The sequence below is a fragment of the Betta splendens genome, chromosome 9 (assembly GCF_900634795.4).
Source record: "Betta splendens chromosome 9, fBetSpl5.4, whole genome shotgun sequence".
Taxonomy (NCBI): domain Eukaryota; kingdom Metazoa; phylum Chordata; class Actinopteri; order Anabantiformes; family Osphronemidae; genus Betta; species Betta splendens.
In genome coordinates this window covers 18370215-18393917 of record NC_040889.2, presented here as the reverse complement: position 1 = coordinate 18393917, position 23703 = coordinate 18370215, and the positions used below count along the sequence as shown (strand labels likewise).

Here is a 23703-nt window from a genome sequence, read left to right as displayed (position 1 = left end):
AGCCTAGGAATTCATTTTTAGAACAACAAATCTAACAGGTGCACTGATGAGCGACACCTGTGGATAATGAATCACAGACATGATGAACAGATTTACATTTGGCCTCGTTATTGGGCCGTTTCTAGGCAGTGAATTAATCTGAAACATAAAATGTTAAAAGTAGGACAAGCAAATGGCACAAAATTGACTCAAACAGATGTTGGCTGCTGTGATGCCACCATTTATCAAACGTTAAATGTGAAACTGAGAGAAGGACTGTGAGCAACTCTGTATATTAGCCCAGTGTAGTGGCAGTAGAGGGCAACTATAAGGCTACTGTAGCTTCAACAGCACCTTGCCCTCCAACAGTAGCCCGGCTCATTTGGTTCTGAATAAACATTACACTGACCCAAGAAAAGCCATTTCCTATAGACAAACATTTTACATGTAAATGTGTAAAACACTGAAACAAAGTCATCTCTTTATTACCCCCATGTTACAGGGCACACACTGCTCAAGTATGCCTGAGGAACTAGATGGAGCAATTCAAGAAAAATAGAAAAGATAAAATGCATTTAAAAAATAAAACAAAACAAAAAAAAAAAAAAAAAAAAAAAAAAAAAAAAAAAAGGTGAACCGGCATTGCATTTCACAAAAATTGGTAAGCTCATGATTTTGGAACAATTCACTGTAAAGTGCTAACTGGATTGAGCTGGAAAAAAAAAAGCACACGTTCCCTTTGAAAGATCATATACATTATTTTATACATGGAGGTACATAAATTGCCAGTCATCAGGAAACCGTTACCAACCAGAAGACATGGACCACATTTCATTTAATTAGTCCTTTAGTAAGAGATCTGCTTCTGTAATATCCGTGTTAATGGTAACAGCGAGGATCTCGCCACTGTTGCTGGGACAATGCCAATCACATATGCTGGTGCCGTCCTCTCCTTGAAATTACATGCAACTGACTGACATACAGTATCAAAAGCTCGAGTTCTTCTAATCCTTGAACTACAGAGGTGAGGAGAGCAGAGCGTTTGTGTACTGAGACCCTACATCCCTCGTCTCCCTGGATGCGTTTGGCCGGCCCGACAAAAGCAGGGATCTGTCCAGCTGATGCCTGCCCTCCTACAGGTCCTGAGAAACCACGGTCTTCCTGTGAGCCTCTTACGAGGCACGCGCTTTTAAAAAGAAACACTATCTGGGAGGGGACTGAGTCGATCAGATTTCCCCTAGCGTCCAGCTAAAACGTGTTCACCCTCCCTCCCCGATCCCAATCATAAAAAGGTAAAAACAAGGTGTACTGCAGAATGGCTTTACTCCTCACAGTCTGTGGGGGGAGCTAGAGCCCCTAGGAGCTGAGGTGCGGTTGGTAGTTTTCCGGCTGCTCTGTTGCGTCAGATTCATGTTTGTGGCCGAAGGTTTCCGAGCGTGGGGCTGGCGCCTCCCCAGGGGCCCCCTCCGTTTGCCCCTGTGCCCCGCGCGGCCCCTTCTGGCCCCTGCTGGTCACTTGCGTGAGTGCAGTGTATCCTGAAACTTGGTGCTAGTGTAGCGGACGTGAAAGCCCTTCTTGTTGATCGTGTCATCGGAGCGGAACTTGATCACGATGGAGTCGCCGGCCGAGTAGATCTCCTCCGGGGGCTGTCGGGAGAGTGAAACAAGACATCGTTGGTGGCGGTCGCTTTGACTGCGCCCATTTAATTTGAACACTAAAGTTGAAGCAGTGGCCATAAAGGTTTAAATATACAAGAGTTTTACATCCAGGGTTCACTCAAGGGCACCGAAATGGCCTTTGAGCCAGAACTTTCTACAAAAATATTAATTAGTTAAAACCATCAACTGAACTGTACTCTGTCCTAAATTACTCCATCCACACAGTTTCCACTAAAACAAGGGGGTTTGTAGAGTAAACCGTAAAATAGAAGCCTTCAACACTGTCAGAACAGCGGCGTCACATGAATATTAATTTAGAACATCACACTGAAAAGTAATTAGTTGTTCGGGGCCGCTTCAAAGACGAGCGCAGCTCTGACACAGCAGTCGAAGCTTGTGCAACCAAGCGTAAAACAACTTAATGATTTAAGCTGCCATTCATAATATACAGTATCTACAACAGCCCAAACGTGGGTTTATTGGACAAGGGTTTAAACACAAGAAAGTGGTGCACAAACGTATTAGATCAAGCAACGCGTCGTCAGAAAAGGCCCTGAGCTGACAGTAAGCCTCCCCCTGACTAATGAGCTTTCATGCATCTTTTCACTGAAACGTCCGAGTTTATTTTGACCGGTTTTATAAAAAGGACACTTGATTGAGGAGGGTGTTACAGCAAATGATTCATAGCAGCAGGAATGAGTCAAAGGCCAGAGCTCGTTACTGAAGCGTGTAAATGAAATCAAGCTGTTTTTACTTCAGGAAACTTGTGTTTCTATTCCCTGCTGGCCTCATTGTTCCACACCGACTGCAGCCTCAGCATTGGCGGACTAATTCCAAGTTCCAGCAGGGAGCGACGCATGCGTTGACACAGCCGCCCCCACAGAAACACTCCCAAATACTTCAGCCTCAACAAAGCGACCTGGACCCAAAACTGGATAGTCCACGAAGTCACATCTTTACAAGTTCCTGACAAAAGGTTACTCAACCGCAACAGCAGCACTAACTGTGAAACAACTGTCTTAACCTTCCCGTGTGTGAACTTGGCTACTGCCCATACAACCAGCAGCGGCTTTAATGATGGGTGCTCCTACCCCTGAGCCACAGTAACGGCCCAGCCGAGGTGACTTGGTGTCAGCTCCGTCAAAAAGCTCCATGTAGTCGTAGCCGCAGTCTGCCTCCTCCTCAATCTCGAAGGTCTGGAAGATGAGCTCCACGCCATAGCCCTTCTCTGCTGAGACCACCCACTGACAGTCAGAGGCTCCGGGGTAGTTGTTGTCACCAAACTGGGCATGGGAGTACAAGTCCTTGGTTTTGACTTCAGCCTTCAGACGACCGCCACACTCTGCGCAGCAAAGGCACAGAGTTAATAGAAAGGCCAGCTGCTGTGCATGGCTCATCTGTGGTTTCAGTCTTTCAGACAAAGACTCCTTCGACCTCCTTTGTAGATAAATGAGTCATAATCATTCTCAGACAGGGTGGTGAATTCTAACTGAACGTTGCATTACATAAAATCTGTTTAACATGTCAGTGGCTAAAGTTCAAGATTTAAAGATTAGACACAAATCCATGTGAGAAGAATGAAGCCGAGCGTTAGAACAACATCTATTCTTACCTGCACTATGTGACGCCTCGAAACCTTTTTTCTGCACGGAATTATCAGAGAAGAAGCGGATGAAGAGCTTGTTGCCGCTAGACGTGATTGGCTGGGGCTTCTTTGTGCCACAGAAGCGACCCAGGCTTGGCGCCTTCCCATCACGCCCATCATAAATCTCAATGTGGTCATAGGCACATTCCAAGTGGGCCTCCATGTCGATCTCATTGAAGGACTATGTAAAAACAGCAAATTAGTACATTTAGGTTGATTTATTTTTTAGGATTTATTTTCATTATTTCTGAAGGAGTAATACGGTTCACACGAGGAGGAAAATGATTCTCTGAATCCAATAGTAATTATTATGCTCATTTGCAGAAGCATGTACAGCAGGTTTTAATATTAAAGGTTAGTACAGATACAGGCATGTTGGTAATCTCTGATGTCACTGTGGAGTCACTCCCAGGGGAAAGCAGGACAGAGTGGCACGTACGATTTTGATGCGGTGGCCTGGGGTGGTGGTGAGGGACCAGGTGCACGACTTCTTGCTCGGGTACTTGTCCGGCCAGTTGGGGCTGGTGATGACGCCACTTACGCTATTCACAGTGTGATCACAGCCAGCTGGAAAGAGACTTGAATCAACACTAGACCCAATACCACTGTCCAAACTGTATCGACGTGCTCCTTGATTGAAAGACCCGTATGGTGAAAGGGAAGGGATGAAGCAGATATACCTTCTTTGCAGTCGTGCTTGTTCTCGTGCAGCACAAAGCCACTCCTGCATTGACAGCTATAGCTGCCAAAAGTGTTGACACACTCATGTTGACAGCCTCCGTTCTCCTTGGAGCACTCATCTTTATCTGAGGAAGGGGAGGGAGGGGGACTTGAGTCCAATCAACCAATCAACAGCACTAAATCAATATCATAGCTTATTATATTCAGACCACTCACCTGAGAAGAACTGTGCTTTGAAGCCCTTTTTGGACACTGTGTTGTCGGATTTGAACTCGATGCGCATGTTGTTGTACTGGGAGGTAATGGCCTCTGGTTTCTCCGCCCCACAGAACTTACCATGCAGCCTCGAGTCTGCTGAAAGTCCACTGCGAACCTCCACATAGTCATACTTACACACCTGAGGGGTAAAACAGGACATGAGAGTGCAGCCACAGGCGTTTTGATTTTTGATAGAAAGCAACAGCGGGAGGAAAGTGTTCTCCTTGTGCTGTGGTGACAAAATCAGAACAAACCCACCCCGTGTCGATTCATAACCCCAGTGCTCACATCATTGCCCTCAGTCTCGAAGACGTCAAAGAGCAGGGTGATGCGGTACTGCGTGGGGGCCACCAGCTGCCAGATACAGTTCTTGTTGGGAGGGTACTCCCGGGGCCAACCCGGGCTTGTGATTGACCCATTCAGCTTGGTGATGAAGCCTCCACAGGCCGCTGGACGGAAGACAAGGAGTAACAATTCAGTCAGGAATGCGAGCGTGTGGGAAGCGAAAGTAAATTACATCAGCCCACCTGTTTCAACAGGACGTATTCCAAACCACAGCCAAAGTCATACCCTTTAATCTTCTCTGTAGTGAATAAGCAAGTCTGCTTGACTTGATGTTTATTGCATACCTAATAGAAAGCTTGGCTGAGAACTAGGCAAGTTATAAACGAACTCTGGTACCGCCCACTTCTTTAGCTGGTTAACCTAGTTAAATTCACTACCAACTGCAACAGCGCTTAGCATTAGACAAACACAGAAGTGCTGCTCATTTGAGTGACCGACTATTGCGATGCATGACAGCGCTGCAGTAACCGGTTATCTCCTCTAGGGGCAGACAAAGGAAGCGGTGAACCAGATTCTGTGCAGATTCTATTCTGAAATAACCTGCAATTAGAGATAAAAATAATGCTTGCATTGTTATGACTCAAATATTTAAAATCACGGGTATCCTGTCTGGCTTCAAGGATTGATCCCACTTATTGTATTTGGGTGGCTGAGTGTGTAAACTGCTCTAGCATGCAAATTACATGGTGAGCAGGGCTGTAACTTCTCCCTGTACTTACCCTCGCAGCTGCGCTTGTCGGCAGCCAGCTCATAGCCGGGGTCACAGGCACACTTGTAGCTGCCCAGTGTGTTGACACAGCGTTGCTCACAGCGACCGTTGTCCGGCTTGGAGCACTCGTCCATCTCTGAAAAACACAAAGATGCGTTAGGGCCCTTTTTCGCCGGCCCCCCGGCTTGATTAATTGCGAGAGAAACTCTTTTTTCAAAAACACACAAAGTCACAGCGAACCTGAAGGGGCGAAAAAAGGAATGAGCATTTGAATAATCCAGGGCGACTGTAGAAACATTCGCCCGCTAAGGGCTTACAACTCGTAACTTCTCACCTTTGAAGAAGTTGGCAGCAAATCCGGCCTTGTTGACGGAACCATCTGAAACGAATTTCATCCACAGCTGGTTGGAGCTTGTTTTGATGTCATCTGGTTTGTCGTAGCCACAGAAGCGGCCTAGCAGAGGGCTGTTTTCAGAGTTTCCATCACGCACCTCCAGGTAGTCATAGGCACAACTGTCATGTCTCTCAATCTAGAATTGAGGTGGAGTGGTGATTAGAGCTGGACAAAGTTGTCATAGCATTTTAAATAAATAATAGATATTTATTTACCTCAAAAGACTGAAAGGTAAGGCCGACATGGTAGCCCTGAGCTACAGAAATCTTCCACACGCACACTTTGTTAGGCCTGTAGTCATCGGGGTAGTTGGGGGACTGGATCTGGCCACTGTCCTTTTTCACCTCTCCACCACAGATTGCTGCATAGGACGGTAGAAGACAAAAACTGAGCTCCCTCTAAAGCACTGCCAGCACATGCCTCATAATTTTTCCTCAGTGCTCTGATTTACATAATGTGGATTAAACACAATGCCTCCACCACCAGCACATAAATGCACATTATCCTTTTGCGCAGTCTGGAAACAATAGAGATGAATGTGAAAGCCAGCCAAAATCTGACTAATGCAGTGTAAAGTGCCTGACACATCAGCAGCAGCAACGCCAAAAACGGGATATTGCTGCAGCTTATAAGCACATTGCTGATGTGTAGCTGGCCATGTGTGCACCGGGCCTGAGCGACGCGCTGCAGTGGGGGTCAAGGAGCGGATGCTTACCCTCATACACCGCAGAGAAGCCTTTTCCCACCCAGTTACTGCTGCTGCGGAACTCGATCCACAGCCGACTGTCGGTGGAGATGATGGGCTCCGGCAGCTTGTCGCCGCAGAAACGACCTAAGGCACAGGTGAAGACACACCAACATTTGATCACCTGCAACAATATTCGAAGACTGCAGATTTGAATATTATGGGACTCCATGTGTCATATGTAAACATAGTCCCAAGTGACTCAAACAAATATTAAAGATTCAACAACAAAATCATTAGTTGCAAGGCTACAGTACAACACAATTCTCCAACCTTTGAGTGGAGCCTTTCTCCAATAGCCATCTCTGATCTCCACGTGATCATACCAACACAAGTGGCTCCTGTACAGATCCATGGATGTGAAGTTTAGAATGATCTGGAAATACCAGGAGACCATCAGTCTTTTGTAGTCAGTGGCAGTTCCCGGAGTTGATCTGGCGCTTTCCATATGCTCATACCTTTTCCCCTGGCGTGACTGATATTCTCCAGATGCAGTGCATGTAGGCTGAATATCCATTGGGGAAACCAGGAGAGGAGAAATTCCCACTGCTGTCCTGGAGACTGTCCCCACATCCTGTGTACAAAGAAAAAAAGTATTGGAAAAGCCCCACAAACCCACTTTTAATGCCTGTGGAGTAAGTGTGAAGCTCTTTGACCTCTGACAGAAAACACCTAAAGGTAGTAAGTCAAACTCCTGGAGTAAATCTGCTGAGGCTTTGCTGCAAGAAAGATGCTGGAATGATAACGCCAAATGTGAAATCAAGGGCAGGTCTTTTATGTTCAAAGGCACATCTGCTGATAATATTCACCCACACCTCTCCCCTCCCCCGTCGGCTCCAGATGATCACACAAAGGGAGAGTGTAAGACACTTTTCTGAGCATCCTCTGAAAATAAACCCAGCCCACTATAAATAACCCAGCTCTGTAGAGGACATGATGCATTATGTACGTGTTGGCAGTGAAAAACCTCTCATGTGCAAGTGTCCCAACAATGCACAGACTCCAGAAGTGACTGGAGTTGCCTGGTAAGTAGAGGGAGAGGGGGTTTAATTAAAGAGAGGAAATGAGAGTAGATCCATATCTGTAGCTGTCTGTCTTGGGAGCAGTCTATGCATTTCTGATTATCGCTTATCTTTACCTTGGACTGCATTTAGAAGAGTGGGGGGGTGCTTTTTGATCAGAGCCTTCCATGGGGACGTCTAAGCAGTAAAATGAATCCACGCTAAAGTTCAAATAATGCTTGGCAAACGTCTGCTAGTACTAAACCCTTAACAAGCACCCAGGCTCACAAACAAGCCAAGAAACACTGCAGGGCTTTGAGATCTGTGGCTCTTTAAGGACACAGCACGTGGGGAGACTTACTACCTCATCCCCCACAATGTGCGCCACGTCATCCAGGCTTCCTCTCAAGAGGAAGTGCTGTAAAAGAGTTATAGATCCATTTAAGGTAAAACTTGAAGTTCTCCGAAACCACGCCAGCTGGTCCATCTCTGGTGACCCATGGCTATGTTTATTCATTGAACCCAACGTTAGCCTGACAGCTCAGCTATGCTGGCCTGACCTACAATTATCTGTCTGACATCAAATCTATTCAGCAGAAGGCTGTTCTCAATATATGGTTAATGTCATGAATGCTGTTTACTTTACCAGCTTTAAATCCTCCCCTGCCAGAAGCATAAACACAGTGACTGGTCCAGAAATGCACCAGGCTCGTACAATTCTCTTTAGTGTACGATGCAATCAGGAGAGCAGATTCTCAGTCTTTTTAGTCGCCTTTTCCTCTGTAACAGCTGTTTTTTTACTTCTATCTGGGAAAAAGTGATGACAAACTTCCTGTCCCTGGGTAGTGTTTACACTCCTCCCTGCTTGAGAGGCTTGGACACTGTAGCCAAGGAACTACACCACATCAACAGTAGATGCTTGGCTATTTTCAAAGAGTGAGCTGCATCTGGGGGGAAGCAGGAGGCCATATTGCAGCCCCATGCAAAAACAAAAAAAAAAAAAAAAAAACATTGCAGACAGGATCTGCAATTGTGGTCTTACTAGAGCACTTGTAGAGTTTGCGGGCCTGTGCTATATCCCCTTTGCTCAGCCTGGTTCTCTGGCCAATGGGTGGTCGCACTCCGTTCACATCATAGCGTGGCAGGATGGTGTCCAGAAAGATGCCCCTGCAATCAAGAGACTAATGTTAGAGTCACATTCATCCAGCCTAACCGTTCAAACATCAACTCCCCAAGATGCATTTGCGCAATGATTAAGTAACTCATTGACCATCTGCATTATTATTGGGCCATAAATACTTTGAGTGCTAGTGCCAGATTTTACTGGGCTAAAATATGTGGGTATTCTGTTGTAAAATTAATTCAAGGGCACGGAGGGTTTGTTTTCTCTTTGACAATAAAAGTAGCTCTACTAGCTTTTGCTTTTCCATTCCTGTCCAGTGTCTCATTTAAGCTCTGTGCCTACAACTCCTGAGCACATTTAGCACAAGTGTTAAAGTTGAGTCTTTGCATTTAAATAAGTCACTTATTCAGCTATTCATTCAACGCTGACTAAAGGGCATTAAAGATCCTTTGAGGTTATATGGCTCATTTCATTTAATGCCATTATTCGCCCTAATCATAGTCTAGGACTTTCTGCATTTAACACCATTACAAAAGTCCTGGGAAAACAAATGTAAACAATTTGAACATTAAATTTCAAAAGTTCATAAAAAAAGGCAAGCAGGTGCTTCATCCATATAGTAAAAAAAAAAAAAAAAAAAAAGTTGAACACAAGCAAGGCAGCCATATGAAAAGACTCCATTTGAACCGTCTTGACACTTTGCTAGTTTATCATCTCCATTTTCTCCAAGTACTGGCGAGCAACAGCCTGGCTCCCTGGCCGTTTCCATGGTGACATGCCTATCAACGGCAGGCATGTGCAAACAGAGGAGCCTGAGCTAACAGTTTAGACTCTGCCTGTCTGAGCCTCCAGGAGCCCGTATGCTGGCGGTGGCTGAAAAACGCCCCTCCAGCCAGTGTCAGAACAGACAAATGGCACACTGGCAGGTCTCTATTTGAGTTGGCATGGCTCCACGCACCAGTCCTGAAAAAATAGCGCTGGAGCAGAGAAGGGGGCACGTTCAGTAGTGGCTCGGGTAACACACCATGGACAAAAAGCATGGGTATCAGTCCCGTTTGTCCCTGGGAGGCAGCAAAACATCAAGACAAGCCATGAAATCTTCTGAACACCACCAGCGGCAAAGGCCCTGGCTTCCCACGGTGATTTACTGTAAAACACTGAACAAACACACTGGCTGATAATGGGCCCGACAAAGCAAGACACTGGTGCAGGTAAACCAGCCAATCAGTGTGTCTGCAATGACTTGTGAAAAGCCAATAGAAGCCCCTTGTCTAATAATACAGCTCTGAATCATCCCCAGCAGTGGCAGCTCTCGTGTCTAAACTGTCGCATTTATCAATGCAGTTCGAGGAACAGAACAGAAAGTGTTGGAATTTAAGTGGAAAAAGGGCGGATTACCTGTTACACACTTTGGGGCCGGGCCATTTTATTGTGCAGAGCATGCCACCCTAACCCCAAGCCTTTGATTATGGCCCAAGACAGCAGCTAAAAACAGCCACCCTGTTTTTAAGGGCTTCATGGACAAATGGACTTTGTTTAGGTGATCTATAAAGAGCCCTCTAAAGTAAAAGATTAGCATGAAGTACACTCAACTTTGCGTTTATGATAATATTTCCCCCATTTATCACATTTCTGTACAGTATAAACACAAACTGCGCTGCCTTTGGAGGCAGACAGGCATTTCTGGCCGTTGGCACCCAGCCACAGTCTGTGTAGACAAATAATCCTTCTGTGCTTCCCAGAATCTGGTTGCCACAAGCATGGCAGTAGATTTGGGAATAGAGATACACACTGCATGGGTAACAGGGTGCGAGAGTTGGTGACTGCAAAGAATAATCATACACAGCTGATAAAGGTCTAGTAAGAAGTCGTCAAATAGCTGCTTTGCTTAACAGACTGAAGTAGTGATCACAGGCTGGACTGTGTTTTTGCTTTGACTTACATGTGCCCAGGGATTATGTTACAGGGGGCTGTCAAAACTATTCCCACAACATGTAGATTACATAGTCTGAGTGACTTCCCCTGCAGCTTGTTGAAAGGAGACCCCCTTTTATTTATCTAAGTAATAGACGTTCAGGTCTGAAGGTCATATCTGCACAAGGCAGCGGGAGGCAAGCATAATATTTAGGACTCTTTGTAAAGTTCAGTTGTCAGCTTGCAAAATAAATTAAATGTACACTGACTGCCCAAAGAAACCGCACCGCAATCAGCACGAGCAATACTTAAAATCACAGTGACTCAGAAGCTGATTCGAGTTTTTCCCCATAAGGTTCGTTTTAGCTTCGTGTTTACCCAGCTGCTAACAACACTTCCAATTAGCTGCAACCTAAGATGACTAGAGCAAGAGCCCCGAACCAGTGTTCCTCATGGAGCGGTTTTTAGTAAGCTTGTTTCCTCGGATGCTCGCAGCGCCTTGAGTAGAATGATTGACAGCACAACATCTGGCGGGCTTTCCTGTAGCATGTTACTGGGAAGTCAGCTAACATCAACTTTTATTTCAAGTATGACTCAAACACTGAACACATTTCACAGAACTGTTTGTGAAAGCAGAACTAACAATCCAATGCCAAACTTGGCAACAGCTGGGCCTCCAAGGTTTTAGCCATTGATCAGTTGTTTTCCCCACTGTCCAAAGTCTGGGATCCTAATGTAGACTTTGTTACCACTCTGCTACAGAATAAGCCGTCAGGAGTAGTGGAAATGTACCAACACTTGGGCAGAACCTCTTCAACTGCATCCAACAAGTTTCAGGTGATTAGGGGTCAACCCGAGTTGTGCTTACGGTGCAAAAGGCTTGTATTATAACATGCAAGCGCTATGTAGGTACAAAATGTTTGCAGCGCACACACCTCTGAAATCTGTAGGCAACACCAGTAGTCTTTAGTAAATACCATGCAACCACTAATCAAAGCTTGTTCAAAGGGGCTCTGGGAGCATAATGAGGTGGTTCATGGTATGAAAACCCAACTTTTACAAGAAGCTTCACGCAGCCTTGAGAGTGGGGCACAGAGGTTTTGTTGTAATGAAGCAGGGCTAGTGTTGCTGGTCTAGGGCCGATGCTGATTTACCGGACCTGCTACTGCTGCAAAAGCAGCAGGAACTAAACAGAGGTGCGTTAATTTGAACAGGCTGTGAGAGGGAATCGTGTACACCAGGCAAACACTTTATCCACAACTACAAAGGCCGCACTGCCAAAAGAAGATATGTATATGATTAATTTCACATTGTTCCTCCCTGCTATGATTAATGCTACAAAAGACATGATATGGGTGTAAAGTGTGAATAATTCACAACAGGTCAAACCTGCAGTACATGCCAAGGAAAGGGAAACAAAAACCGAAAAAGAGTTTCAGACTTTCCTCCTCCAGCTTTTGGGATATTACCGTAAGCCATACTCCTCAACAGCATCAGACCATAGTCATGAGCCTGGTGCATCACAGATCTATACACTCATGAGTCCCAGACAGGGGGAGTTAAAAGGTTGCAGGAGAGTGAGAAGCAGCTTGGCCTGGTGTGTGCAGTGGAACTTGGCTTCTACCTGGAGAATGTATTCCTGGCATAGTGCATGATGCTGTCAAAGTCATAGACTTCTCCCAAAGAGTCAACCTCCCCCGGCTCCATTTTCAAAAAGTTATATTCCTGTCCTGTAAAAGAAAAGAATCACAACTGAAATACAAAAGCTACATACCTTTGTGTGTATTGCATTCACGTGAAAGTTTATTATAGAAAAGTGAAGCTATAAACATAAAATCACCTACAGTATATGTTGCTGCGAGACCTGTGCACCCACCTGGTTGGATGTTGTCTCTGATGATGCTGACATGATCGTCTCGGTCGGGCCGAGTGTGTTCGTGCCAGAAGCCAATCACGTGTCCCAGCTCGTGCACCACGATGCCAAACTTGTCACAGTTCTTTCCTATGGATATGGCCTGAGGGCCCCCTCCACGGCGACCCACATACGAACAGCACCTATGAATCAGCAGCCGGACAGAGAGGCAGTGTTCAAGTCAAAACAGTGACTAGACTTTATGCTTCAGTTGCCAACAGCTGAGTGGAAACTACAGAGTGACAGCGTAAAGTCACGTTTGCCAAGGAATGCCTCCCTGGGTCTTCATCGTTTACTACTGAATATATCTCAACATGCTCTCCACATACATGATGTTGTTTGTAATGGAAACATCAACACCCCCTGGATTGTCTTAGAGAGCGGGGCATCCTGTCATCAAGACCTCCAGCAGTGGCATTCATTCATCCTCCTGCCAATGCTAATGTCGAGTGAGGAGGAAGGCTGGCTGCAGGACTCCATCTCAGTGTGGGAGTCTGCAGGACGGGCACACATCGCAGCGCTGTGGGCCAGACAGCCGCTCTTTAATTACTGCAAGGCCAGCCAGGCTCTCCTGAGACACGCCTTGAACTTTGTGCAAGACAGATGAGGGCCTGCTGAATATGCAGTGGAGTCCGGCATTCCCACCGTTAACCACTGCAGCCCGCCCTGGATAATGTCAGTACTGTTGCTCCGGAGGCCAGTGACCAGGCGAAAGATGGCTATCAACAAGTTTGCTGGAAAGGGTTCAATTTCTTGGGCTGCAGCCACTTTGTTCATATTCAATGATACACACACACACACACACATACATACATACAGTAATGATGGTTTCCAAGCAGCAGCAAGTGTCTTGATTATTTTGTTTTTATCTTTTAATAAAAGCCCTCTACATCCAAACAGGTTGTCATAGTCGCTTAGCAACTACAAGAGTCACAACCAGCTCTAGAGGCAAATATCTGCTTAAAGAATCCTCAGTGAAAGCAGAATCCTACTTCAGTCAAGTGCAGTAAAGCGTAGTAGTAACTCCTTCAGATACACGTCTAGACACCATGTATGACAGTGCTCAGTGACGAATGCATTGTGTTAATTAGGCACAGGAAATGTTCTTGGCCACTGAGTGGCCATCTTTTGCAGCACTGGCAGGGGGCTTGAAATAACTCTGAGGAAGAAAGAACAATGGCGAGAGACTGCTGAAACGGAAGCAAGGAAACCCACTTATCTGCAGCTAATTATTTAGCACCTAACGATGGGCTCAGAAGCGCAGCGACTCACCCGCACGGTCGGTAGGTGAACACAATATAGCTCTCCTCCTGCGTCCTCTCAATGAAGGTCACACAGGTGTGCTTCTCCCAGTGCCGCATGGCTTGGCGGAATATAGCCCGCTGGCTGCCTGAATAGGACGACAGAGACGGATCAGTGGAGCAAACAAACACCGTCACTGCACATTACACAGCAAAGGAAGCGGGACAGCTGGCACTCTAGAGTCAGGAAAGAACACATTGAAGGAGGAAGTCATTTTCACATCAGCGCCACTACGTTTTCAGCTAGTCAATTCCTTAAATAAGTTATAAATCATATGACTTTTATTAAAAGCAACTGATCTAGTTAAACATAATAAATCCTGATAACTTACCACTAAAATTACCGCTGATGACGTAGGGAATAACACCTTCGGGCCAAACGCGCTCCGGTCTGGAGGTGGCAGCCCTTTTCCTGCGCTTTGAGCTTTGCCTGTTCTGATCGGCTGAGGTGTGGAGGATTTCATACAAGAACAAAGACACAAGCATTTAATCAGAACCCCGGCAAAATAAGGTCTGCTTCGTTTTAATTGGGAGTTTCCCATTTCCGCATCTTCTGAGACAAACGCCATCATCCAGCTTATTGTGCAGAAGTGAGTCACTGAAGCTGAAATGTGTTTGACATGGTAATGCAATTAGGAAGAACAAAGCCGAGCTTATACAGAAACCTACTGATTACAGCATCTGTACAGCCGCATACTTTAAATTCCCTAATAGAATTTAGCACGTTAGAAAAACGTTTGCACTGAAGAAAACCCTGCATCCACATTCAACATTTAGAAGCCATTTGTCACATAGTGTCATTTCTAAGTACAGATATTACCAACACTCAGTTTGTTATGTTCATCTACATTCAATAAATGCAGGAATTTGTCCCCCCACCCCACCAAACTATTTGCCAGTTCATTTCAAATATATATATATATATATATATATATAATAAAAGTAAATGACAAAAATTCAGTACAGTAAGGTCAGAGATTATGAAACAGCTGCAATGCGTTCAGCCATGGTTCATACAGATACTCCCCAACAAGACACTTTACATCAAACCCAGGATGAACATTATGGTGAGAACTGTGTGAAATTATCTTATACAATAAACCCTTGATTAAAATTGCTGAATGTCATTCCTCACTGAGAGAATGCTGAACAAGACTCAATTATTAAATGCATGAATTACAAACCAAGAAAAACCCTTGTTAAATACAACAAAGCTTCAATGATCATTTCTTTCATTTGACCAAGTTCTGCTTACAGGGGGTGGACTGGTTCAGTGCGCTCTGCATACAGTTTATGTGTGCATAAAAACAAGACACTGAATTTGAATTCGATAAACACTCCGGCCACACTTCGCAGCATGTTTTTAATTTGCTAGAACAATGTGTTCTGTTGAATTTCAGTCTGCAGGAGAAAATCCTAGCAGCCTGGCAGGATCAATTAGCACGTACACTTGTCCATGTGTTGAGAAAAGTCTGATAACAGCCAAATCTGCTCAGTTAACTGATGAGCGCTTGGGAGACAAAGCTCGTGGAAGATGTGTTAATTACACTAATTAAATCTACCACCTCCATTCATGTTTGTGCAAGTTTTAGGTCAAATGCTTTCACTTGTTATTCTGATGGCGGCTATTGTCAATCATCTCCCTGCTCGTTTTGTACAGCAAGCAAGTTTATACACTAAAGAGGATTGTGACAGACTAAACTACTGTCTTCTAGACATGAATAGGCGATTTGTAAATTAGGATTGCTTTTCGGACATTTTTAAAAATTGCAACAAAAATGGACTGTGCAACAGCAGTGCTGATAAGGAAGGCAGTGCTACTACACAACATTATTTGTTGAGAATAATGCACTTCAGTGGACAAATGTATGTTCTGTGACGTGTGAACAGTTTGATCTCAGTCAGAGTCTCATCTTAACGACTGCCTCAGAGGTCACCAGTATGGCAGAAAAAGCAATCTCAGCCAGTGGATATTTAAAGAGCGTGTACAACTGGGAGAGAGGAATGAAAAGTGAAATGAAACCTTTTAAACACAGGCCAATGAGCACATACAGTACCTGTTGGCTCATGTTCACCCACAGCTGCCTAAATGCAGCTTTTCATTTGGAGAGCATTCAATCAAACAGTCACTGTTGACACGGTGATCATTGCAGGCATATACATTTGTGGAGCGACCATAAGGGCTGCTGGATTGGGTGCGGCCTATTAGCTGAAGAGTGTAGTTTAACAGTAGCTTTAGTGTAAAACATCCTCATATCTGCTGTGAATAACATGTGGGAACCATTTAACACATTTATTTTCTACAGTGACTATGAAAAACAATCTTTATGATTATTGTAGGTGTGTTTTGCAATTATTACCTGCATCCGTGTGATTGACAATCTGGACGGTTTTCTGAGACAAGTCTATTATTCTGTCCACTTTAAATAATCGCAGGTCCTCCTCATCTAGAGCAATGTCTCCCAGAAAGGCAGCTGAAACAGACAAACACAAGTCATATATTAGAGAACATCACGCATTTCTATGATCTGCAGCGAAGGTTTGCACCATCTCAGGCTGTAGGTGCAGCTGCTCCTATTGCTCAGAATGAGGCACTGGGGTCTGACTTCTAACTCTAACATCTGGACTAATTTTGGCTCAGTTAATACTGAATAACGCTCTGTGCCTCGGTGCCCTTCAAGAGAGGTATAAGATGACGTACTAAGACACCGGCTCGATGGAGCAATATAGGGCACCTTGGACAAGTAATAGCTCTTTAAATGAGGCCAAGGAGAGGGAAAAATAACCAAACAGTCCTACTTTGAGGAATGTGCTTAATGGGATTTCTTACAAAATGTCCCATTTCTGTGGAGGCTAAGCTGGTTGTCCTTGCCATTATGTTGAGTTTTAGGAGATAACACGTGTTTCCAGCGTTTACGGCCTTTACACAGGAAATCGCAGGTTTCACAGTGTTTAACGTAGGCTTTGGGCAAAAGGACAGAAGGCAAAGTGATCGCATCATTTGCCCATTTCCATGGCATCTATGTATATAAGGATATTTATATACACACACACACACACACCTCGTGAACTCTGAATACGGGAGGCATGTGTGGAGCAGAGAAAATGACAGCCTTCAGGATGTGTGTTTGGAGGGTAGTGCGGTCGAGGGGAGACCAACCCTGAAGGGTAAAAAGAGCTCCGAAAACCCACTGAACTTGAGTTAATGAGAGTGATTTAAAGTGGTTGACAAATTTAAATGCTCGAATGTCATGACAAACCGTGTCTCGCCATTACACAGGCCTGATGTGAAGTAACCAAGATCTGTTTTAGTGCAGCTGTCTGAGTCAGAGTTTAAATCTTGACACGAATGGTCTTTTTATCTCTTACACCAGAGCACAAGTTTGGCAGATGTCGGCATCACAAGGAATACAAAGCACAACAGAAATCCTCATCTGACTTCCCTCTTTGCCAAGAGACCATTATTAAAGCAATCTGGACTTTGTGTATGTTGGCCAGGGGACGTACATCGTGATGACCCTGTAGGATTAGAGTTATGACAGCAATAAGGAAAGGTGGACCACTTCTGGCAAGACGGGGCAGGCACAGAGGACAGGCTTGAATTTCAGAGGTCACAGGGATCCTCTCATTCGCACACAACTAAATCCCCAGGACGAAAACACTCAAACTGCCACTCTTCCAAACACCCGTCGCTGATAGAGGGACATCACCAGATGTGCAGAATGCGACGACCAGATTGGGGACGGAAGGAACATTTTTATCGTTCCATATTCATCATTGTGTTCCCAGAACAGTGATTCTTTGATTTCCTGAGTGCAGCCAGAGAGAGGACAGACAGTGCTGGAACAAATGATTCCCTGTTATCATATACTGTATGCTTTTAAAAACAATGAGGAAAAGTTATTCAATGCAACTGTATCAAAGCATTTAGCACCATTATAGAGAGTGTTGGCAGTGCAGACTGTAACCAAATAAGGTGCCATCTCGCTCCCACCCCCATGAGGTTCAAAAGGGGCCGCGTCCCAGTCATCCACCACTATGCTGGAGACAGGCTGGCTAATCCACAGTGCCATTGTTCTCCCACAGTGGAGATTGGAGCGAGCAAATGCGTGGCCCGCGGCATTAGGACTCATTTCCCCCGGCGCAGCAGTGGTCCTGGAGACGCTGTTGCAGGTTTATAGAAAGACTTGCCAGGATTGTGAATTAATCCCCTTGTCTCCTGGCTTTAATTATCCCCATATACGCGGTTTAAGGAATATTAGACACCGCTCCAGGCTGGGATTTTGCACGGGCTATGCATCTCACCTAGATACATACCACTGTGTATTGGTGCGTCACATTGGAGTGGTGTGTTGGACTGTAGATTAAAGCCCAGTGAATGTGACAGATGGCCAGTGATCATCATAGAGTACAGTGCTGTGCAAATATTCATTACCTAAATGACAACAGCTGCAGCAACAACACCAATGTGTACACAGACCATGTCAGGCAACAGTGGAAGGGCTTGTACTGCATCCTTTTCATGAGGAAAATAGACCTTTCAGCTGTAACCATGTTAACCGCAGGCCAGTAGTTCGATTTTGTCGGCCCATCCCCATCGTGGAGTTTAATCTGAATCATAATCCTTTTCATCTCAGGCTACCCACATCAAGTCAGCACATCCAGTCTGATTACATGATATCTCAATCACATTAATCCCATTGATTTGTGTAATGCCCTAGTCTCGACCTCTGTGGTGTCAAATACGCCAGGACTGTTTCCATAAATCTCCTTTAGTCAATACTGGACCACAACATCTGCCACTGAAACCTGCACAAACATCAGCTCTAAGCCCATACCGACAACACCAGTCTAAATTTAAGACTGGATAGCAAAGCCATGATTTTCTCTGTGCTTCCACAGAGATTTAGAGCGCCCTTACTCACGCAAGAGGCATGAGAAACCCCAGCCAATATGTAAACCTGTAATGCATCACAATACCCTGGCACCACCTTTCACAGCTCGTGTTTGGCAACAAACAGTGCATTTGAATTCTAGTAGGAGCCAGTGGTGTTGCATTAATGCGATTACAATCTGATCACGTGGTAGTTGGGTTTTATTCCAGATGCCAGATGCTAGGGAGTGTTGAGTAGCCTACACGAAATGAATACTCAAACAAAATACGATGCAAGGCTGTTATGCTAATATGGCAGCAGTTTCTTCAGGACATGCTCACATGGACAATTCCAGCGGTGCAGACTGAGCCCAATTCGGAAGGGAAGACAAGTCATTAGAGACATTACAAATAGGTAGCCCAAGGTATAATTAGGAAGGCTTCAGGCATCATTTGAAGCTCCAGCCTGAAATTTAAATAACCCTTTTCCAATAAAAGCCTGAAGTCTCAGCTGCCGCAGAGATCAAGACAGTGGCGTCACAACACTGCAGCTCCACTTACTGACCAAATGAGAGTGGCTTCAGCGACAAGAGCGCACACAGGAGGAGACCGTCTCCCCTTTAACATGTCACACTCAAACCCATTAGCAGCTTGGGTGTCCTAGCTCGTTCCTACCGCTGATTACAAAGATCCCCTACAGCCCCGTGGCTCTCAATAAGCTCAGGCATGCGTCTCATGTCAGTAGGAGCCTCCAGGTGATTGTTTCATCACTAGGTTTACTCATCACCGTAGACAAACTCATTTAACCTCTCTGACTTTAGCTCGCAGTCTAAACCAGAAAGGTAAACTACAAACCGTCTGGTGTGAGGAACAGGCAGGATTTCTATAAACACATGCCCAAAGCCAAGTTTATATGGATGAACCCAACCTGGAAGATGGCCTTAACGCCAACATCCCATAAATAGCTTCTTGCAGATGAAGAGCGACGCAGAGGCTGTGAATTAAAGAACAAAGCAGAATACTGAAGCAGTGACTGTTAAGCTGCTCATTATTGTAGCCTAATTGGGCATCCTTTGAGCCATTTAAATGAGCTCTCACAAAGCATTTGTTAGTGAGGCTCCGTACCCAGTCTTTGTGTTAATGCGCGTTTAGTTATTACTTAGCTCTGACAACACGCATATTGTTCCAGCTAATGCACTAAGGTTGTGCCAATAGATTGGCTCCCTAATCACCTGAACCCTGCCGAGAGAGAAGAGGTAGGGGTCCTGTTAAAAAGAACAACACTTGCGCCTCAGCTCCATTCCACGTTGCATGATAAAAGAAAAGCATCTGCTTAAGTGTTGCCTGGAGGCCAAACCATGAAGTTCAACGAGCAGTCCCTTCACATCGCAAAGGCAGGACTGAGGGAAGTAGCTGGAAAAATGGACGCCATCTGATATAAATGACACATTTTTCCAAGATTTAATCAATCAAAACTTAGGAATTGAGGCTGTATTATAAAAAAAAATAGCATAAAGTTTTCAAAAACAAACAAAACGATCAAATACAAGGTGTGGACAGGAACATTCAGACTGCTGACGTCCTATTCTGTGGACAGACTTCACACATGCCCTGCACCGGAGCTGTCGTGGCTCCGTCTGAGTCGCCTCCCTGCCACCTTCGTGTTGCGCTCTCCGCTGGCACGGGCTGAATGACCCACAGTCTAGTGTAGGTGAGGGCGGGGGTCAGGCCACTCGGCCTGCAGCCGGGGACACGCAAGGGCAGGGCAGAGCGCAGGAGCTCGGACAGACTGCAGACGCGTGCGTGCACAGTCACGGGAGCAGCTCAACATTGGTTTCGGGAATTAATTCTCAATCATTCCATAATTAACTCAAAACAGTGACTTGTTCCAAGGATTTCATTTAAGCACACAAGACAATGAGCGTGGCTAATTCCCATCCATTTTTCATTTTAAGGAGTGGATCTAATCTCAGAGGCTTGTTGGAGTCTTAAAGGACTTCCTGGGACGCTGCCAAAATTTGAGTTCTGCAAACTAAGGAATTTCTACTGGTTAACTTGCTAAATAGGCTGCTTCCCTTCAGTGTTATTGCACTGCTCGCCTCAAATCAGTGCACATTCCCCATCATGTCTGCCACGCTGATGAGTTATTTAATCCCCATGAAACATTTAATGACTTTTATTAAATGGAAAAGGGTGCGTTGGCAAGAACTTAGTACAAGGTTGGAGGAGAACGGCAAAACAAAGCGTGACCATCAATAAGTAAAACCTGACACCGAAGACTAGTGCTGAGAAAGGACAAACAAAATGCACTTCAGGGCATTTCTGTATTAAACTTCCCGTGGCAGTAAGCATTTTTCTGTGTGACAAAAACGCTGACCTGAGGCCAAAGAACGCGATCAAATACTGTAGGAGCTAGATGGGCTTGAAAAATGAGAAAACGCAACACCAAAAATCAATAATCCTCGACTCAACTCTGTACTAGTGTCTAAAATACTTAGTGAAAATTTAGTCTAAATGCATCCACGGAGTAAAGGGAGAGCAGAGAGATCCTGTATACGCTACTAGGAAGGAGAAAAGCAGGTGGGTGTTGGAAGAACTGGAGCCGCAGAGGGTTAAGAGAGTGGGAGTTTGTACTTGTGACCGTCTCCCAACCACCTGTCTGCAGACGTGCCCTGAGGGGAGCCACAAACACAACAGCACGCTTTTCAAATGGCTGAATTGCTGATAACACGCTTCCATGACAAATCCTGAATGGAGGAAAGGTCCCTGCTGACACTGCTAAATCAACAATTTATTCAAAAGCACGCAAGAAAAAAAAAAAACACACTTGAAACATAAACACATCATCGGCCCTTTTCCAGATTGTGCGAATACTGAACACTACGATCAAACTAGTGACGTAAAACTATCCGCTATGACGCGATGCACAGCAAAAACAGGAAGCAGCATCTTCATTGGACTTATTTGGGACAGAGTTCATCTGCAGCCTAATCTTGTTTATGTACAGCTACGGCGACACTGTGACATCACAAACGGTCAAAACGCTAAAACGGCGCGCGCTCCCAGGACGTTAGAGGTCATTTTGACTGAAGCCAACCCTCTGTATCTGTAACCTGAATACTTTCACCAGATGGAAAACACAATCTGTTCAAACTCCCCAAAGGGATTTGGCAAGACAGCAAGTTCACAGTAGAGAAAAAAAAAAAAAAAGATTACATTGTCAAGTCAGATATGCTTTGGCCAGATAATGGGAAAATATGCAGCTCTCACGGCAGAGAAGCAGAAATATGTATGCTTTGATCCATGAGACGGTCACCAGAATTACAGGAGCATGATTTCTAAGCTCCACTGTACTCTCCTTTTCCCCTCCTCCACTTTGTTTTAGTGGCCCTGTGAACCGCCGGTGGGGGAAAAAAAGACTATTTATGTAGTGAGAAAATTTTACTAGAAAACACATGTACTGAGATTTAAAGTGTAAGGAACCTTTGCTGTACCGCCAGCTCAGCTGTTGTAAGGATACACCGCCTGCAGGAAGTCAATGATCGCGTTAATAAAAGGATAAAAGTGCATTTACCGCAGAGACTGTAACTTCACAAGCGCTTAGGCTAAAACTTTTCATGTCTTTGTTAAGGTCTTTAGTCATCCTTGGATTTTTATTCCGCGGCCGCTGTCTGTTTTTTTTTTTTTTTTTGGATTATTCAACAGACGACTCCCTGCGAGTTCAAATGTTTAAAACTACAGAAACTCTGACTGTGCGCAAAGACAAATGCACATAATGTTCTCGGGTGCCTTTTAAAAACTACAGCCACTACTGTCATCTCTCTAAAAGCGTCTCACTACGCGATCTTTTCGAGATCCACAAGCAGATTCGTGGCATGTTTCTACCTCCACATGAATAAAAGGGGAAAAAAACACACAGCGTTGCTATAAAAAGGGAAAAAAATCTCACCAGCTTTACAGGGATCCTTGTAGTCGATCGCCTCTGATGTGGCAGTGGGCTCCACATAGTAGCCTGGGTCAATCGCTTCCAAATCGATCGCCAGCATGAAGCCGAGGCAGGAAAGAAGACACAAACATCTCGCCGCGAGATCCATGATTGTGACGGGGGACACGGCAAAAGGCGAGGAATAAAAGGTAGAGGAGAGAGAGAGAGAGAGAGAGAGAGAGAGAGAGACAGACAGACGGGGGGAAAGTGGGAGGTTTTTTGGGGGAAACGAGATCCTCCAGAGGGCGGGTTTTAAATCCAGCCTCTCTCCGGTGTCTCCTTGGCTCTGGGGGCAGTGGTTTTCCTCCTCAGTCGGAGCTCCGGGCTAGCGCAGAGCACTGCCTGACAAACTTTGATGATATGGCAGCTCCGCGGGGGCGGTGAAAATACCCTTTGACTGGATGCTCTCTACCGCGGGTCCAGCAGGGGTCCTTTAAAAAGGTTACAGACCATTTGGTTCGCTTTAAATTGCCACTTCAGGGAGGTTAAATATTAATGTGACAGCGTTGCCTCCGCCGTCATAATAATCTATTGACAGTTAGAACCATAGCATCATTTTAATAGACCGTATATCTCATTTAGCTTCTCGGAGCACGCGCACGTTGACTATAAAGCGCCGGTATTTGTTTGGTTTAAGGTCGTGAGTAAAAGTCAAAAGCCCCAATTAAACTCGACTAACAGCATCACCGACTTCTCTGAGCTCCAACCTGCCGCCTTACCTTTTGCTAACTCTCGCACACTTGTTCAACGCGCGAGGCAGCCTGACGAGGAGCACCGACACGCGCGCTCATCACGTCGTCACGCGCCTCGCACACTGTGGCACTGAACGCACCGGGCCTCGACGGGCTTGACTCGCACTGGTTGGACCGGGCCACGCGATCATTCAAATGATCACAGCTCCACCTGTGGGCAATTTACGGTGATTGTCGTTGATAAACGCAACGGCGCCGCCTCTTCAAAACGTCAGCCTACGTCACAGTTTGGCAAAAGAACAGAAGTTTATTAGCATCTCGGCTTGTGCGCAGCAGCTTTGCAGCTTTCCTGTCTGGCATCAGTGATCCCTCTCCTGCCCATTACGGCCAAGCCTGGCTTATGTCGGTGAGGAAAGACGCACTGACTTTATCTTATCTCATTGTTGCCTCTGTGCGGAATTGAAGACAGGATGTGTGCTGAGATGAGT

General features: G+C 45.4%; 1 protein-coding gene across 2 annotated transcripts; it reads right to left on the bottom strand.

The window, feature by feature from the left end:
- Nucleotides 1-83: 83 nt before the first annotated feature.
- bmp1a (bone morphogenetic protein 1a) lies at nt 84-23657 on the bottom strand. Of its 2 annotated transcripts, none has more exons than XM_055512061.1 (21): nt 23243-23657; nt 22488-22954; nt 16026-16139; nt 13998-14108; nt 13637-13754; nt 12329-12507; nt 12077-12182; nt 8458-8582; nt 6873-6988; nt 6688-6790; nt 6385-6501; nt 5885-6030; nt 5610-5805; nt 5286-5411; nt 4480-4670; nt 4180-4360; nt 3963-4088; nt 3722-3849; nt 3250-3463; nt 2729-2979; nt 84-1625 (listed from the first exon to the last, which is right to left on the bottom strand). In XM_055512061.1, exons 2-21 carry the CDS (start codon nt 22630-22632, stop codon nt 1491-1493), a joined length of 2928 nt encoding a protein of 975 aa, XP_055368036.1. In that variant the 5' UTR covers nt 22633-22954; nt 23243-23657; the 3' UTR covers nt 84-1490. The 2 variants fall into 2 exon arrangements, with proteins under 2 accessions (XP_055368036.1, XP_029019840.1); XM_029164007.3 differs by having other exon boundaries at nt 4510-4670.
- Between the last annotated feature and the right edge of the window lie 46 nt (nt 23658-23703).